Source organism: Rhyacophila brunnea, unplaced genomic scaffold (genome assembly GCF_057557595.1).
Source record: "Rhyacophila brunnea isolate RB1 unplaced genomic scaffold, BYU_Rbru_1.0 scaffold_2, whole genome shotgun sequence".
Lineage (NCBI taxonomy): Eukaryota > Metazoa > Arthropoda > Insecta > Trichoptera > Rhyacophilidae > Rhyacophila > Rhyacophila brunnea.
The window spans coordinates 14,749,469-14,767,580 of record NW_028232859.1 but is presented as its reverse complement, the minus strand read 5'-3'; the positions used below and the strand labels follow the sequence as shown (position 1 = coordinate 14,767,580).

General features: G+C 32.2%; 2 protein-coding genes across 2 annotated transcripts in view; both read right to left on the bottom strand.

The window, feature by feature from the left end:
- The window catches only part of LOC147071904 (uncharacterized), a 75,640-nt gene extending 73,071 nt beyond the window's left edge, over positions 1-2,569 (bottom strand). The window contains exons 1-2 of the mRNA XM_085947477.1: positions 2,421-2,569; positions 2,113-2,176 (exon numbers count right to left, since the gene is read on the bottom strand). The gene's annotated coding sequence lies outside the window, so the exon portion shown is untranslated. The remainder of the gene's footprint in view (positions 1-2,112; positions 2,177-2,420) is intronic.
- Positions 2,570-2,828: 259 nt separating this feature from the next.
- Positions 2,829-18,112, bottom strand: part of PsGEF (Protostome-specific GEF) — a 235,325-nt gene continuing 220,041 nt past the window's right edge. The window contains exons 28-32 of the mRNA XM_085946427.1: positions 12,264-12,580; positions 10,219-10,342; positions 8,894-8,987; positions 6,778-6,889; positions 2,829-3,500 (exon numbers count right to left, since the gene is read on the bottom strand). Of these exons, the coding sequence (XP_085802553.1) occupies positions 3,423-3,500; positions 6,778-6,889; positions 8,894-8,987; positions 10,219-10,342; positions 12,264-12,580 (725 nt within the window). The 3' untranslated portion in view covers positions 2,829-3,422. The remainder of the gene's footprint in view (positions 3,501-6,777; positions 6,890-8,893; positions 8,988-10,218; positions 10,343-12,263; positions 12,581-18,112) is intronic.

The following is an 18,112-nucleotide window of genomic DNA, read 5'->3' as shown; positions in this document are numbered from 1 at the left end:
TGTCGTACCCACCTATCGTGTAACTTTGGGATATTACTGTATTGATAATTATTACACCTTTTTTCATGTTATTGAAATTGAGATAGGTAACGGACAAATTTAATCATAGTAGTATTAATGTTCTGTTTTGAATGAATAATACTAGAGAATAATATAATATAGGTAGTTATTTTTTCACTTTTTATAGCTATTATTTATTTTTGATAGTTTAAAATTTTTTGAGAGTATTTTTGAAACTCTTTTCAAAGAAAATGCTAATTGCCAAGTACAGGGGGAGACAAAATCACAATTATATATTTATAAATAATATTATGAGCTCATCCTGTGTTTTCTATTACCACAGCTAAATCCTCACTATGAGAAAAAACCAATGATATTGATTGTAATTATTACTAAGTCTTTACGCTAAGTTAAAACTTTAAAAATCATTAATTAGTTTCGATCAGTAGTTGGCAGGCATAAATTTAATAATGTACATTAGAAGTAACTAGCCTAATCTAGAAAAATGTATGACGAATCATTTGATCACAACGCGATTAATTTATTAATTAATGAAAGTGTTATCAATATTAATATTATACGCTACATATTTAATTAATAATTGGATAATGTTATTATAAAATTATGACTAGCTAGTTAGAAATTAGTTGAACAATTTTATGAGTGATGGACAAGTAGTTACATCGATTGCGATACAACAAAGAGGTTTCCATGTTATTACAGTTATTACATGTCCGCCAAATTTTGGCTGGACTTCATCACCGTGCCAGTGTTTCTACACGGATCAAAGGGCACCAACATTTGTGATGTTTGGCCCAACATGAAGGGGGGTATTATAAGTAATGTTCATTATAACACCTTTACTGTAAACGTAACATTAAATAGTTATAGTAGGGACTTGTTATGATAACTAATACTCATTAATATAACTATTGCAGTAATTTATTGTAACGGGTATAGTCATTACAACAGTTATAATAAATGTTATAAAACTTATATTATAACAGTTATAATCATTAGTATTATAATAGATTGTAAAATATTTGAGGAAACCCATTGATATATCACAAACAATGCAAAAATAGTTTAGGCAATTTATAATATTTTAAACTTATACTAATCACAATAAACCACTTCTAGGAAATGTTTGAAATATTAGCAATGTTTGTAATTAAGGCTTAATCTTTTAAAATCATTTATTTTATCATCTTATTATACTAAATCTAATACATAATATTATTACCACTAAGTGGTTAAATATTATTATAATGGTAAAGTAGGTATCTACACATTTATATTTTATCTCCATTATTGTAAAATGTTTAACTTTATTGCAAAAATAAATCCTCTTTCACAATGACATCTATAGGTTGGTTTTATATCCTTTTATCATAATATATCAAAACAAATAAACTGATTTATTATTAATAATATAATATTATTATCTATATCTTGATTATTATTAATAAAATTGTTGTATGTAATGTATTTTTGTACACCTAAAAAACTCAAGACAATTAATATTATTTTCTATTAATTATAGTAGGTATACAATAAAAAATATTTATGGACACAGATTTAACTTGTAAGCAATGTTAATGACGTTTAAAAGTATCCCATCCAATTGTTTTTATATTGGTGTCAACAATCTTATTTTATTACAATATGTTCAAGCGAAAAGCATTTTTATGTTGTATTATTGTAAAAGATGAACTTGTGTACCTCAATGGTAAAAGTTACGATTAAAATAATATCAAAATGACACCTAAAACAGTGCCAAGAATACTTAATTACCATGTCAAATTACCTGCGATTTATTTAATGCAATGTATAAACACAAAAAAACTAAATTGTACAATAAAAAACAAATCTATCGTTGGTTTAAGTTACTATTGAAACTATATTGGTAATTCTAAAATTGAATACTAGTTTTCAAACGATTTTAATAACTACAATAAATCTATAAAATCGGAAAACTGTTCTATATTAAAATAATACATAATATATATAGCACACTTCACTCCCAAATGGTTTCTAAAATAATGTATTAAAAGGTGGGATGCTATTCGACCTAAAGTTGGAATAAAATAATATGAATATTGTATTATTTACCTTATTCGTGTAGCGTGGTACCCAACCAATCCTTATAACCGGAAATTTGAGTTATTTTCAGCACCTCAAAAGAATTAATATCTATTTTAGAGCAGAATAATTCGTTACATCGAACATTTATTATCATTTGCATAGGCAAAAGAACATTTATTGCAGATATTTTTGTAAATAAATCCGATAATTATTGAGTTTAATAATATATTGCTGAAGACATCACAAAGTTAAGTTAACTCACTTTTGTGCAAAGAATAACACCAAAATTATTACTATAAAAACTTAAAATATTATTGACGTAGGTGTGTACATACATATCAACAGACTAAACCATCTCTATGTCTCTCCAAAAAAACATTTCAGTCGGTTAAAAAGAGGTTAAATCAATATAAATTACACTTTAGTATATTGAAGCACACACTAAGGAATACCCGCATGAATGGATAACGAAAAGGAGTCGACTGAGAGGATATCTATGTGAAGGCTGCATCATAAGAATATACTTACATACATGCTGTCTAATGACACAGTAATTTAGCAATTTACTATCTTACGACAGTTTTATTTATAGATTTTGTATGAAATCTATGCGTAGATACAGTTTAACTCTGAAAGAGTGAGAGAGTGAGCATATGAAGAGAGTGAGCATATGAGAAAGAGAGTGGGCATATGCGACTGATGTGAAATATTTTGGTATGCTTTCCATTCTACGACATGTCAGTACTGTGATTGGTAGTTATATTGGAAATAAAATCATTAATTATTGGAATGTAAAACCAATGAAATTTTTAAACAAATATGATAACATTTTTATATTGTTAATAATAACATAAACTAATACTTAAAAATATAATTATTTAGTGGTTAGTGTCTATAATAATAGTTTTCTTATAATATTGAGATGAGGGAAAATCATAATTATAGAAAAAAATGTCACTCGCCCAATGACAGGAATAGCACAATCGGCAAAGTGACCACTTGCTAATCTAAAGGTCTAGAAATCTGTCCCACCTACTATCTTCGGTTTTTTTTCGTTTATCGAGCAAAATGTGACAGTTTTTCTAAACGTATCAGCAGGATTCATCCTCCTGGCACTTTTCGTGTACTGCGCATAAAAAAGTAAGCTTCAATACTCCAATCCGTAATAACTATTTTTAGTATAATTACTGGTGATTTAAAGTAAGTCAGTGTACAGATAAGTCGTCTGTTAATACGTATGAACAGTTATATACCTTTTTTACATAGCCAGTTTTTTCTGAAATCGATAAACAATATTAACAGTACAGAACATGGTAGAATTATGGCTAATCTTATCTTTAAGTTGGAATATTTGGCAACGCTCCTCCGGACCTCCTCCTCAACTGTTTCCAAAACCGTTTGTCCAGTTGCCTTTCCTGAAATATCGCAAATCCAAAAGAAGATGTTTTGAAATCACAGGCTTTTTATTGAATCGGCATTTTAAAGTATTGTTTGTTTAAATTTAATATAACATGAGATTCAAATTTAATTATAATTCTTTTCCGCAGCTGTTAAATAATAGATTTAGTGATTTTATGTCTAGATAGTGATTGTAGGTATAGATAATCTAAAAATCAATTCAAACACAAGAATTTTTTTCCTTTGAATGAGCCACTATGTTGTTGTAATTAATATTCATTAAAATTAGCAGATTAATAATAAAAACAAATATGTTAAACATTTAATAATAATTGTAATTCACTAAAATCAATATTATTGGTTTATTTCAGTGTATCATTACTGTTTTAAACTCTTTGCACACAAAACACACAACAACGAAAATAAATGCAAATAGAGAATACGTATGTAATGTGTCTATTATATTTTGTTATCATAGTGAATTACATTATTTTGCAAGCGTAACTTCATGAAATACATTTCTTTCTCTTTTGTCGATATCTTTATATTGTAATGAACTCAATATAAATACAAGAATAGCTCCAATTATTTTTTAGATGCATAGGTGCTTTCATCAAGTGCATTATTATGCGGGTAATAATAGTATTAAAAATAAACATAATGTTGACAACCACAAAAGAGAGAAAAGAACATTTTAATATTTACTTAAAAATAGCAAATTAGTGAGAAATGTTTCCAAGTTGATTAATAATAGTTTGGTAATGAAATAGATGCAAGAAATGTGCAAACTATTAAAATTTCTACATGCTTGAAATGTATAGCTGCTCAAAATCAATTGAAAAATAGTTTCATAAGCGTGGAATTTTATTTCAAATATGATTCCAGAATAGCAGAGAAATAAGGGAACTGGGCAATATTTCATTAGATTTATAAAAAAAATCCTGATGTGTATTTTAAGTCTCGGCTGGTGTGTTATTTTTGTAAAGGAAGAAAATTTAAAATACACCAATAATTCCATAGAACTTTTTTATATGCATACAATACAGGCACATTTGGTAGGTGCTTCACTTCTTGGCTACAATGTGAAGATCTTAAAGAACACAATTTTTAATTTAACAATCATGAAGAATTCTCTTAACGTTATCATTACAAATCCTTCAGCCTGCTCACACATCTAAACTCGTCTCGTCTGCCATACAGCCATAAATCAAACATTGTAGAAACGTCGCATTCATGTTGCATGGCCGGTCGCGCACATAAGAGCCTAGCGACGGAGACGATCGCAACTTCTTGAAATGTCATTGCACAAAAATGCCATCAGACGCTGAAACAGCGATTATTTTGTATTGAGCGCAGAAATCAGTAGTCTCTCCTTGTATAATCATATATTATGTAAACATATTTTTCAATTTCTTGGACAAAATTAATTTTGATGCGCTTGTCTGTCATTTTATAGAAGATACCAGTGAGTCTAAAATAACGTTTGAATAAAATGGCCGACTCGTAGCGATTTGGGCATGCGTAACTGCAACACGGACGATGAGCAACATGGGGTGCAAGTCGCGTGAAATTTGTCTTAGCGATACCAGATGTTTTTTTCAAACTAAAACATCGCATTCCAGCAGTGTGCGGAGCTCTGTTTGATAACGTGTGTTTTGTGAATAACAACTACATCATACTGACGTATTCAATGTTGCAGATGAGACGAGCTTAAATGTGCGAGCCGGCTAATAATTCAAATCTTGATAATTCGAAATTTTGCTGTAATTCTCGATGACAAATTTTTAATAGCCAGAACCAACTATTTTTAATCGAAATTCATGTTTGGATTTGTCTTTGACACAGGAAAAGAAATTATTTTCATTCATTCAATTAAGAATCTGAAGTTAGAAATCGATAGAAGAATGATATTAAAAATATTATTTATTTATTGCTAAATTATATACACACTTAGTTACCATCATGTTTTTAATTCATAATTCGATTTATGTTTTCAATTATTGGTCTTTTCAATTTATAATTATGGAAACATACTGTAGTGTATTGAGATCCTAAAGCCGATGTGCAGTATTTGTGCACAGTGTGGGAAATATTTTATTGTGATTCGCTCAACCACTAAGCAGATTAATTTATAGTGCCTGTATTGCAAAGTCCTATTGGTGGATTAGTTATTCATAACATTCACGTAAATGCCAATTCAATAAAAAATACATGTTAATTACTTGTTTGTGATTTAATACTTCCATTATTTCTTGGCATATTGTCATACGCACTGATAGTAAAAAACATTCAAGGTTTCGTAACAAATCAAGCGTAAAGGCAACTGACAGGCGGTTGGTGGAAGCAGCACAAAATTTTAGTGAAGTTGTAAGAAGAAAATAATGATAATATCCAAAGAAAATTTACTGTGGCGGCCATTATTCATGTTGCTTTGCTGATTACCTACATAGAAAGAGTAAAACATATAAAAACATAAGTTATAGCATATTAAATGACGTAACATTATGAAAGGTAAAACAATAAAAAGCATGTACCTATTTGATCCATACATAGATATAATAAACAAAATTTAATTTCAACGGCAAGAACATTAAAAATATCTTTAAACCTCCTCAAATTGAATTTTAAAAAGACTTTACTCAATTGTTTTAAACTCTTCAGCGAATTGATTGAATAAGTTTAGTCATAGATTTTTTTATAAGATAATATTGGTTGAAAAAATATTGTTCAAGAAATAAATAAATCAATTATGTAGCATGTATTAAGCAAAACTTGATGAAAGATTATGAATGATCTCAAACTACAAAAAAATATATTGATAGTTTATCCATCATTTCACCACCAGGAACTTAAAATTTAATAAACATGAATAAATAAATACATTGAATCAATTTTCAGAGATAACATGCAAAATTGCAGTACATAAAAGAGCTTATTGGACTTCAGTAGGTGAGCATGAACATTTAATGTGTCCCAGAAAATTGAGCCAAATCATTGTGCTAAGAAAAACAACCAAAGAAAGTAAGTTCTCTGAAGTTGTTTCAATAAGATTCCTCATCTCCATTGTATTAGAAAAAGTCTTTATTTGACTCGCTACAGACTGAGTAGAGAATGGTTTTAAAAGGTGTAAAAGATAGTAACAAACATGGTGTTTTTATTTTCAATAGGATATCAAAAAGGTATTTTGGCACTATTATGTTTTTGGTTGAAGCAAGCTGATGGTAGAATGATAGAAGAACTTTGAATGATGAAGTTGATTGGAATAATGGAGTGTATCTAGACGAAGCCGTTAACAAAGCAGATCTTGTAGTAGCCTTGGTTGCTCACGTGCGGAGGCTGTCTGCGCGGCGAATAAGGCCTTCTTTCAGGACTGTCTGATGAGGCTCTTCTTCTCACCAGACCCATCCTAAAAGCATTGCCATTGCAATTAGTATTGCTTGGTCTTTCCGTATTTTCAATATGCCCCTTTGAATGTGGTAGGATTTGTTTATTCAAATAAATAAGTCAAGATTTAATAATGTACGATTCGTTATTGAATATAATATGCCTAAATAATTGGGAACACCTCAAATAATATTTTTCATACAACTATTGGGATATAACTGGATTGAATCCGCATCCATTGGATTCCAGCTAATGTGCTTACCAATGAAGCCATCCTTCCCATTTCTAGTCCTCCAATCTTCCCATAACTAATAGCTATCCGACTGAAGTGTTATCGAATTTTGTTAATATTGGCGACCGGTTTTTGTGGTTTAAATCATGGTATTAACAATAACCACTTGCATTCATTCCTAGATGGCGTCAGGATCTTTCAAAGTTTTTAGTTTTAATGTACCTACACGGACTTTATTTACTATTATTTTAAATTAATCAATTTTTTTTATCCAAGTGAGTAAGTCACAATTACTACAGTTGAATGGCTATTAGTTAATTTAGTTATAATTAGCTATGAAACAGCTGACTTGATTGGTAAAACATGTTGGCCGGAATCCATTGGATCCAGATTCAAGACATGCTTACATATTAATATTTTTTTTAAATATACGCATGTGTCTGGAGTGTTCCAAATTATGTACTATATTCTGATTTTAGAGTAAATAAAGTTAATTTTTAGAATCTAGTTTGCATATTTATTGTTCTGAACTTTATATTTGCACATAAGTTTAGTGTGTTTATGGTTTGCTGGTTTTGAGGTGTTTTTATTGAAAGCTGTACAAGTATGCAGTGCAGTTTTTATACACTGTGAGTGTGTATCAGAATGTTTTGAAAATCATTGTATCAGACAGCTGCAAAGTGCCAGGGGCTATAAACACTGTGATACGAGTAGCATTGATTGAGTAAATGTACTTGGAAAGGATTGTAATGTAGGTAAACGTCTCACAAGTATTATATAGTTGATAAAATGTGAATTTAAAAATACAACTGACATCTATGAAATTCGTCACGTCAATATTTTTTTCTCAAACTCAACAAATAATAATAATTGACGGTATCAATGAATAGAAATTAAAAAGATTAACCATCTGTGTTGTTTTCCTTATAAATTTCATAAGATGTCAGGTATGTGGTTTCTTGTTATGATTTGAAAAGTTTATAAAGGGTTCTAAAATTTGTATGTATTCACAAGTTTAGAACATTATCCAATAGCTATGGACGATATTATATTATTTCATTCTTTGAACAATTTTATATTGATTTTAGCTGGTTAAGATAATTTAACGATGCGATTGCAAAGTCTGCTCTGTTATCTATTTGATTTACAAAAATAAACATCTATAAATTGCGCTAGAACTACCAGCTGCAAAATATGTTAAACATTTTACTGTTAATCAAAATTATTAAAAATTTTGCATTCATTAAGTACGCCTTCATTCAGTACATAGGTAACTGCTACGCTGACCAGGACATAACATTAAATTTCTTAAAGGAGTAACATTAACAAGTTACATAGAGAGAAATTGAAAGAATAATTTGAAAAGATAATAATGATGGTTCATCCATTGTCATTTTGAAACTCAGCCAGATTTAAAATAATAGGTATATATTAGGTATTATGCATGTTCTCAATTTGAATTTATTGATGTTAAAGTATTACCATATTTTTATGAAATAATATGTATTTATTATACTTTTACTTTACTTATATACTTTTGACATTTCATTCTTAATAAAATAATGACAGATTTTCAGAAAATACAATTTTTATCTCTTTATTTTAAAATTTGGCCAGTGAACTCTTTTGTTGTACCATACTTTCCGTATTTAGTGTAAATAATTCCTGATACCATAAGCCTTTCATGGTCAATCATATTATTCTTTCAATTAAACGAATACACAAGCATGACACGACATAGACAAAAATATGAAATAGCAGTTATGAATAATCGCATGAAATAATGAAACTTACAGTCTAGCGCTCGGTCGGGGGCGGCGACCCCCTCGGCGAGCCCCCCTTGCCTCCAGTAAGGCTAGCCGCTCCATCGCTGTCACCTTCAGCCCCCCTGAGAAATGAATAATTCAAACAATGACAAACGTTTCATAATAATAAATCTACATTTGCATTCTTAATAAAAATAAAAAACTGCTAAAATTGAGGTCTCTTCACATAGCAAACCTATTTGTCATGATGTCGGCATCATTTAAATGTTTATTGAATTTAAAGGTAATTATGCCGCAGATGCCGTCATAAGCTTCTATAGTTTTTTTTTACGAAAACAGTTTATTCCATGTAGACAATTATAATAAATACCTTTAACTGTCGGCGCATAGGCTTTTCAATCCATTAATTGTTAATTTAAAAATTGAAATTTTCATACATTTTGATGCATCATTATCACAAATTAAGATTATATTAGAGAATATTAGGTTGGGGTAGGTTAGGTTAGGTTTAGTTTGGTCTAAAAAGAAAGTTATAAAATCTCATGACGGTATCTGTGGCACATTTAACAATTTAAATGATGGCTTCATAATAATATAATGCACATATTAAGAAAATATCTAAATGTATAAATTAAGACTGAACATTATATTGTTATCTAGGTTTATACTTAAGGTGAATACTCTACCTACCAGTGAGTCTATTCTATACACAAGTCGGCTATCAGTGGCTATCGACGGTAGATTATCATATTTATGTATCGAGTGTTATAATTTTATTGTTATAATAAGTTAGCCTTCTAAACTGTCAAAACTGCCTATCTTGCTCTAAAAGTTAATACAACCAAGAGATGGGCTGTTAAAACATTTTAAACTTTTTAATAGTTTGTTTAGACGGATAACTTATTGTAACAATTAACCACCTCAATACATAAATATGATAAACTATCATCGATAGCCACCAATAGACGCCTTGTGTATAGAATAGAGAAGACCCACAGACGCACCTAGGGAAAAATACCAAAATTTGAGACATATTTTTGATAGTTTACATTTTAAAGTGTTTTATACGTATCAAAGATAAACTTATAAATTAAAAAAAAAACTTTACAAAATGCGAATTTGTTAAAGGATTCCATTTTATTATTACACATTATTTTATGGTCATGTTTATTATTAAAATTTAGCTTATTGAGTTTTCTCTTCTGTACAGTAAAGATTTTTGAGCAATTCTTAGTTTTAATGTTTTTTATATTTATTTAAAAAAACATTAATTTTTATAAAAAATGAAAAGGTGTATAACTTGAATTTATTTTTGATAGGTTGAGATAAGAGTATTAGTGATCATAGCAGTACCTTGGTGAGCAGACACAGAATTGCTCAAAGTAGTATTTTGGTGGGCGGCGAGAGAACGTGGGCGCGGCGCTGCTGCTATGGCCATAGGACGCCTCACCCACCCGCAGCGGCCGCTCACTTGATCCTAGACACAAAACCACGCATATAATAATATGTATCTATTTAAAGTATTATAAAATTCAATATATGATGTCATTATGATTTTACTCATGACTCAATTAAATTTGACAACTGACATTTGAAGAAATGCTGATGCCATCTATGATTCAAATTCAGAAATTTTGATTTAAATAACATAAATGGCAGAATTTTAAAATATTCTCAATTATTATGTTGGTATTAGGAATTGTCCTCTTGAAGCACTGTTGGGCTGGTGGCTTAATGGTTAGACCACTCACCCGGCGAGTATGAGATGTTTGTTCAAATTCCACACGTTAAGGGGGGACATGCTCGTCGAAGGTCAAAATTGAGTTTTTATTATATTTTCAAACCATGATCCTGGACACTCCTTAAACGTTGTAGATAATCTATTTATATAATTTTGAAGCCTTATTATCCTTTATAGTTATTTTAAACATTTGATGACTGCATGAAGTATTTTTGTTACATAAAATAGTATTCTTTTAAACCTCTCGCTCTAATGTTTTAGAATATAGTCATATTTCGGTACAGAACTGTGCAGTGGTGTTTAGATTTTTTACATGTATTAATTTTTAAACGCATTTATAAAACCATTAGTATAATTTATTATGAGATAATTTTTGTAAAATATTCACGATAAAAAATTATTTTGATAATCTCTGTGATCCCAAATTTGACAAGAATTAGGCATTTTATTATTCAAAAAATCGGCAAGATTAACACATTTGAAGATGATTCTAAAGATATGTATTATAAGCTATGTCTTTGACCATTCAAGTGTGATAAAAATCTTATGAATAATGATTGCTTTATAATAATTATTGACCTAAGAATAAGGTAGTGTTTTTTTGAAATACGCCATTTCTTTTGTCATTCCCTAGTGGTTAAGCTACAACATACGCCCGTAGCCATAAAATGACAAACTATAATTAAAGTAGGGAGTAAAATTATGTTAACGCGCGTGTTTGAACATGTACCTAACCGATTTATTTTTTATTTTTTTTAAACGGTACATGTTCAAACACGCGCGTCAATATCATTTTACTCTTTACTTCAATTTTAGTTTGTCAATTTATGGCTACGGCCGTATGTTGTAGCTTAACCACTGGGGAATGACAAAAGAAATGGCGTATTTCAAAAAAACACTACCTTATTCTTAGGTCAATAATTATTATAAAGCAATCATTATTCATAAGATGTTTATCACACTTGAATGGTCAAAAACATAGCTTATAATAAATATCTTTAGAATCATCTTGAAATGTGTTAATCTTGCCGATTTTTTGAATAATAAAATGCTTAATTCTTGTCAAATTTGGGATCACAGAGATTATCAATATAATTTTTTATCGTGAATATTTTACAAAAATTATCTCGTAATAAATTATGCTAATGGTTTTATAAATGCGTTTAAAAATTAATAAATGTAAAAAATCTTAACACCACTGCACAGTTATGTACCGAAATATGACTATATTCTAAAACATTAGAGCGAGAGGTTTAAAAGAATACTATTTTATGTAACAAAAATACTTCATGCAGTCATCAAATGTTTAAAATAACTATAAAGGATAATAAGGCTTCAAAAGTCTATAAATAGATCATCTACAACGTTTAAGGAGTGTCCAGGATCATGGTTTGAATATACAATAAAAACTCAATTTTGACCTTCGACGAGCATGTCCCCCCTTAAGAGATTCTTACTAGTATTTTTCTGATAGGTATGTTTCTGACACTTTTCCAAGTTATGTAATGTCACTGTTTTATGTTGTTACATTACATTTTGTAAATAAAGTCCTCAATCTTTGCCGTGTTCCACCAAACTTCAGGCGGTATAATTACTGTCCATTCATGTCACACTGGTAAAAAATTTCTGATTTAACGGATGCTGATTTCGAACTCACCCATAGTTGGTCTTGTTCTGCCAAGATATCCCTTCCTTGGCTGAGCGCAAGCCTCATCTCCATCCGGGGACTTAAGCGGGAAGGAGGCGCTTCTTGAAGGTTTTGCGCCGCCTCCGCCACAGCCCCCAATGCAGCACGCAGAACAGCGGGCGAAGGCGGAAGAGAAGAGCGGTGAGGGGACAGGGGCGTGAGGGCGTCCACTGACCCTGACAGGGGGGGCAAGGGTAGGGGAGTGTCTCCGCTCAGAGTCGAACTGGAAGGACTGCCGCCGTCCGACGAAGGCTGCGGCGATCCTCTTAAAACTGTACTTACTAGAACTATCCCACATCAATTCTTATTAGATATGTATTACTTACACAATTCTTGTTCCATCTCAAGTTTCCACAAAAAAAAGAAACAATCTTATGTTATAGGTATTTATATACACTTATACCTAACGAAGCAGATGCTCATATGACTTTTTAAATAATGACATGTGAAAACAAATAATTATTCTTGAAGAATTTGTCAAAAACTCTTTCTCATTTTGATCAAAGAATGAACATCTTAATTAAAATAAAAAAATGTAATTTCCACTAAGGTTTTTTTATTTATTTTCTCATACTATTTAAACTGATTCTATGGAAAATATATGGATTCATATTATGGAAATAAATGATCTGTTAAACGGAATTTGCTTCACATTCTATGAACATAATCTCAGTCATAAAGCCAGGTATTAGTGAAGTTGCTTTCGAGGTATCATTGTAGCATACGATTTTCTGGTTAACTTGTATTTAGATCAATATTAAAATTAACTTCTATCAGGAATAAATGAATAGTATAATATTAAAAATTAAGGAACAAAATATTGTTACTATATTAATAATACTTATTCTATACCTAAACATGCTGTAAAAGCCAAGCAATAAGTCTTTGTGTTCTATTAAGTAGGTAGGTACCCAGCTATATCAGTGACGAAGACCCGATACTAAACGGTTGTTTAACGTTTATCTTATTATTCCGTCTGCAAATATTGAAATGATTTTATGAGGAACTACTGACATCTTTCACGTTATTAGTCTGTATATACTATTTCCATGAGTGATTCGGCATTATTATATACAGTAAGTCTATTATGACAAATTGATAACCGTCATGTCTCGTTTACTTCTTTTCAATAGGCAGTCTTCGCCACTGAATAATTAACAATATCCCTCAAAAAAATCTACGATGTAAATTAAATGTCATTCTTTATGGTAAGAACATAATAATAAACTGAAGGTAATTTATAGTGGAACAAAGTAGTGGATACTAATGTTTAATGAAACAACTTCAGCAATTGAATGAGTACGTTTTGTAAAACGCTCTGAGATAGATTCTTAAAATAGGATCGATACAACTCAATTTATGGTTTTTAATGTATTTTACTTAGTCCCTTTCAGTTTGATAAAGTTATTAATTGTGTTCTTTCTTGTGTTGTGAAACTATTTAATAAATAATTTGTAATTTCTGCAAAATATTAAATAAATGTTAGTACCTACATAAGTAATTCAATTGGCTAAAATATTTTATTTATGTGGGTTTTTCAATACTGCAGTGGATAAAAAGTACTACAGTGAAACCCTAATTTTACATGCTTATAATTGACGTCTTCTTTCTGCAATCCTGTTTCATTTTAATACGTTTACTACTCGGTACATATTATGTTTTTATTTTCCTGCAATTTACGTCTGAAATACATATTCAAAATTCAATTAAAATTAAAAAATAAGTTTATTACATTCAATTAGTTAAACGCTTAGCAATTATAGAAATGAATATTAAGGTGCAGGATCTAACGAGCATTTATTTTTATAGACATGTCTGCAGTATCAATGGCCATGTTTGCACTACATGATAGATTACTTTAGCGAGGGTGGTCACACGGTTCCCGTTTTGGATGGAATATTACGGTCGCATGTTGCTGACATTCTTGTTGTTTACATCATTTTTACATTAGGTTTTGAGATCCCCGGGGTTCCAGCGGCTAGCTCAGGTGTCCATCGAACCCCGGATTCACAAAAAAAGAAATTCAAACGGTTGGAGTATAAATAAAACACGGTCTTTCGTGCTCGTAACGTGGTCTTCTTATATTTTACATTTTCTTTAAACGTTTACATATTTTGTTTTAACAATAAGTTTCGCAGGTCCCATCCTATCGGAAAGGGGACGCTTACTAATTACTTTTTTCTTTTTCAAACTTCGCGTACCCACGCCATTCCAGCAAAAAGGACTCTCGTGATTGGCCAAATTTTATCGCGTGATCTTTGATTCGGCGAATCACGAGGACCACCCTGGCGCGTCGAAATTTGGACGTTGCCGACAAGCGCGGCAAAATTTATTATTTTTAAATCCTTATATTTAGTCTTAAAATTATCTCTTTCATCCATCATCATTTTTACTTTTTAAATTAAAAAAAATACTTACGTGGTTGAGCAAGGAATCAGATTAGATGTTTTATGAAGCCGTTTCTAGAGGTCAGGGTTACGTTTCGACTTGAGCTACTAAATGATTATTTTACACCGGGAGAAGCCCGCCTGTAACAGGGGTGTATCATTCGCCCCATCTGGATTAAAGTCGAAAGGTACGCCCTGATCTCATCGGCCACCCATCCAATTCCTTGTTCATCCGTTAAATACATGGCATGATAACAGTTTATAAAAAAATTCAACTACAATCTAACTATTCTAACAAAAAAAAAAAAACAACTAACTTTACATATTGTTTCGATATTTATTTTGATTACTATTTTCCTGCTCAAAGCAATGCTCCTGAATAAGTCAGAGTTTGATTTATTATCCTTTCTTATTATCATTTGTCATAATTTATTATTATTTTATTTTTCTCCTGTAATGTGCGTTTATTTTGTTTTCGTAATGTTTTTGTTATTCTTCTCGTTCTTTTATACTAGTCAGCGGAGGGGTCGTGGAGCTGCAGTCTTTGACTCTTGGGCTGTCCAGTTTTTTTGTATTCCGAGAGGCTACATTTGTAGACGTTTGGCCCTCGTTCGGAATTATTATTTCGTGTTACGTTTTTCTTCTTCTGGTGCAATAGGAGCGTACCTCGTTTGGCGTCGTCTGCCTTTGCAACCAGGGCGTGGTAGTGGCGTTACTATTGAGCCAGGCTCGTTCCGAGCAGCGGATATCTTCCTGTGGAAAGTTTTCCACTGATCTGCTGGTCTCTGGAGTATCACCTCATAGATGGACAGGTACTGTGTCTCCATCTGTTCCTATTACTGCGGGCAAGGCATCGTATAGCGGTACAACGGCCAGGCTCGTTGACGGCGGCACGGCTTTCCCACAGGTATTAGGATGGATTTTCACAATAAGTATCCTTTTCCCTTTCTTTTTTTTGTAGATGGTTACACTTCGGAGGCACCTCTTGTTGTTTCACGATATCTTTCAGGCGTCACGTCCCTAGTCTCTCCATGAACCTGCGCGAGAAAGGAGAGTGCGCACTCTCCACACCATCAAGCTTTGGTATCATGAATTTTCGGCTACGCTGCCTTTGGATGCGCTTACTTCGAGAGGTGGCTCCCTTTGTGCTTCCAAATTGTCTTCATCTGTATTTATTCTTTTTCTTTCTTTAGTCATTTATTCGTTCATTAGACTTCCTGTACTTTAAATTTATTCGAATTTACTTTATTAATTACTCCTACCCCATACATTAAATAGCTACTAATTTTATATAAAATCTTCCCATTGTACTTATGGTACTTACTATCACATTTAATATTTTACCCTAATACCCATAAATATTTTGCAACATTGTATTGACTGTATAAATAACATTGATATTAAAAATTGAAATATTCCACCCTCTCATTATATTTATTTACTGAATCAGTAAACTTAAAACTGTGTAATTAACTTTATTTTTAGTGAAACCCGTTTTATTTAAAAAAAAAAATTGTTGTTTCGTTTTACGCGCCCGACATCCTATTCCAAAGGCGCGCCGCGCCGATTTGCGGTGCCTCTCACGTTTTGTTATTATTATTTTTTTTTTTTATTATTGAAACCCCGTTGAGAAATTTACGGCTTATTGACTCATTTTTTTTTTATCACAAGCATACAATCTCTACTTTCATCCTCTTATACCTAATTTTAACGTATTATTAAAATTTCACTTATCAACTATAATATTATACACTTCGTCGAGTGACGCCGTATTATTCCCGTTCCGTTTTCGCTGTGTTAAATTTACGATTGGTAATTTGTAAAGAAATAATAGTGACGGTCGTATACTATTTTCCTCGTTTCTCTTTGGATTCAAATTATTAACACGGCGTAACTTTGAAACAGGTTTCGCGCTACTGTAGAATATCCTCTTTCCCGTTTATAAAATTGTTTGCGATTTTCAATGTTAATGTTTTCGAATTCATTCATATTTACTTTATTTGAACGGAAAGAATTGGCGTCGCTTTGCGAAGTGTTATTTTTAAAACTAGAATGTACATTTTTCGTACTAATGAACTTAAGATTACAAGGCTCAGAAAGTTGGTCCTTAATTAACTTTATATCCGTAATTAGAAGAATTTCCGGATGTTTTATTCGTATAATCTACACATTTCACTTCCAACAGGAACTCGGCGTTCACCCTTGACTCGAGGGTTGGCGACTGGTCCTGCTTCATCTCCTCGTGGTCGAGCCTGCGCCCGCACAGCTTCTTTGATTCCTCTCAGCTTGCGCGCCTTCTCAGCCCTCTTTTGAGGCTCCCTGGCCTCCCGTTTCCTTTTTCTCTCCTCACCGAATATCCCGTGGTCGAATAGGGTTCACAACATGTTAGTGATACCCTAGGAAAATCGGCATTTTGCTCGCCGTTTTTCGTCGCGAGTGGGCCGTGGCCTCTACGAGCCCTCCTCGCTGGATACCGTCGATGATGTGTCTGGTCTCCATAGGTGGGATTTGTGCAGCCATTCGTCGTACTGGAGACGCGCTGGTGCTACGGTCTCCAGCACGACGCTAGGCGCGGTCAGCTCCGTATGTGGACTGTCTTCGAACACCAGAGGGCTCTCCCGGTTTGATGTTGGAAACAGCACTTCTTCTTTGATAAGGGTCACGTTGGAGTCCACTTTTTAGTTAACCATTTCTTGGTTGTTCCGGCTCCTGGATCATAAACTTTTATTTAGCGTTCGCGGGCGTAAATTTTATTTCGCGGGTTCGGAAGAATCCATGCGATTCTTCGAGCTTCACGTTGCCAAGTCGCCATTGAGATCCCCGGGGTTCCAGCGGCTAGCTCAGGTGTCCATCGAACCCCGGATTCACAAAAAAAGAAATTCAAACGGTTGGAGTATAAATAAAACACGGTCTTTCGTGCTCGTAACGTGGTCTTCTTATATTTTACATTTTCTTTAAACGTTTACATATTTTGTTTTAACAATAAGTTTCGCAGGTCCCATCCTATCGGAAAGGGGACGCTTACTAATTACTTTTTTCTTTTTCAAACTTCGCGTACCCACGCCATTCCAGCAAAAAGGACTCTCGTGATTGGCCAAATTTTATCGCGTGATCTTTGATTCGGCGAATCACGAGGACCACCCTGGCGCGTCGAAATTTGGACGTTGCCGACAAGCGCGGCAAAATTTATTATTTTTAAATTCTTATATTTAGTCTTAAAATTATCTCTTTCATCCATCATCATTTTTACTTTTTAAATTAAAAAAAATACTTACGTGGTTGAGCAAGGAATCAGATTAGATGTTTTATGAAGCCGTTTCTAGAGGTCAGGGTTACGTTTCGACTTGAGCTACTAAATGATTATTTTACACCGGGAGAAGCCCGCCTGTAACAGGGGTGTATCAGTTTATTAAGTAGGTACCTATGTTGTTT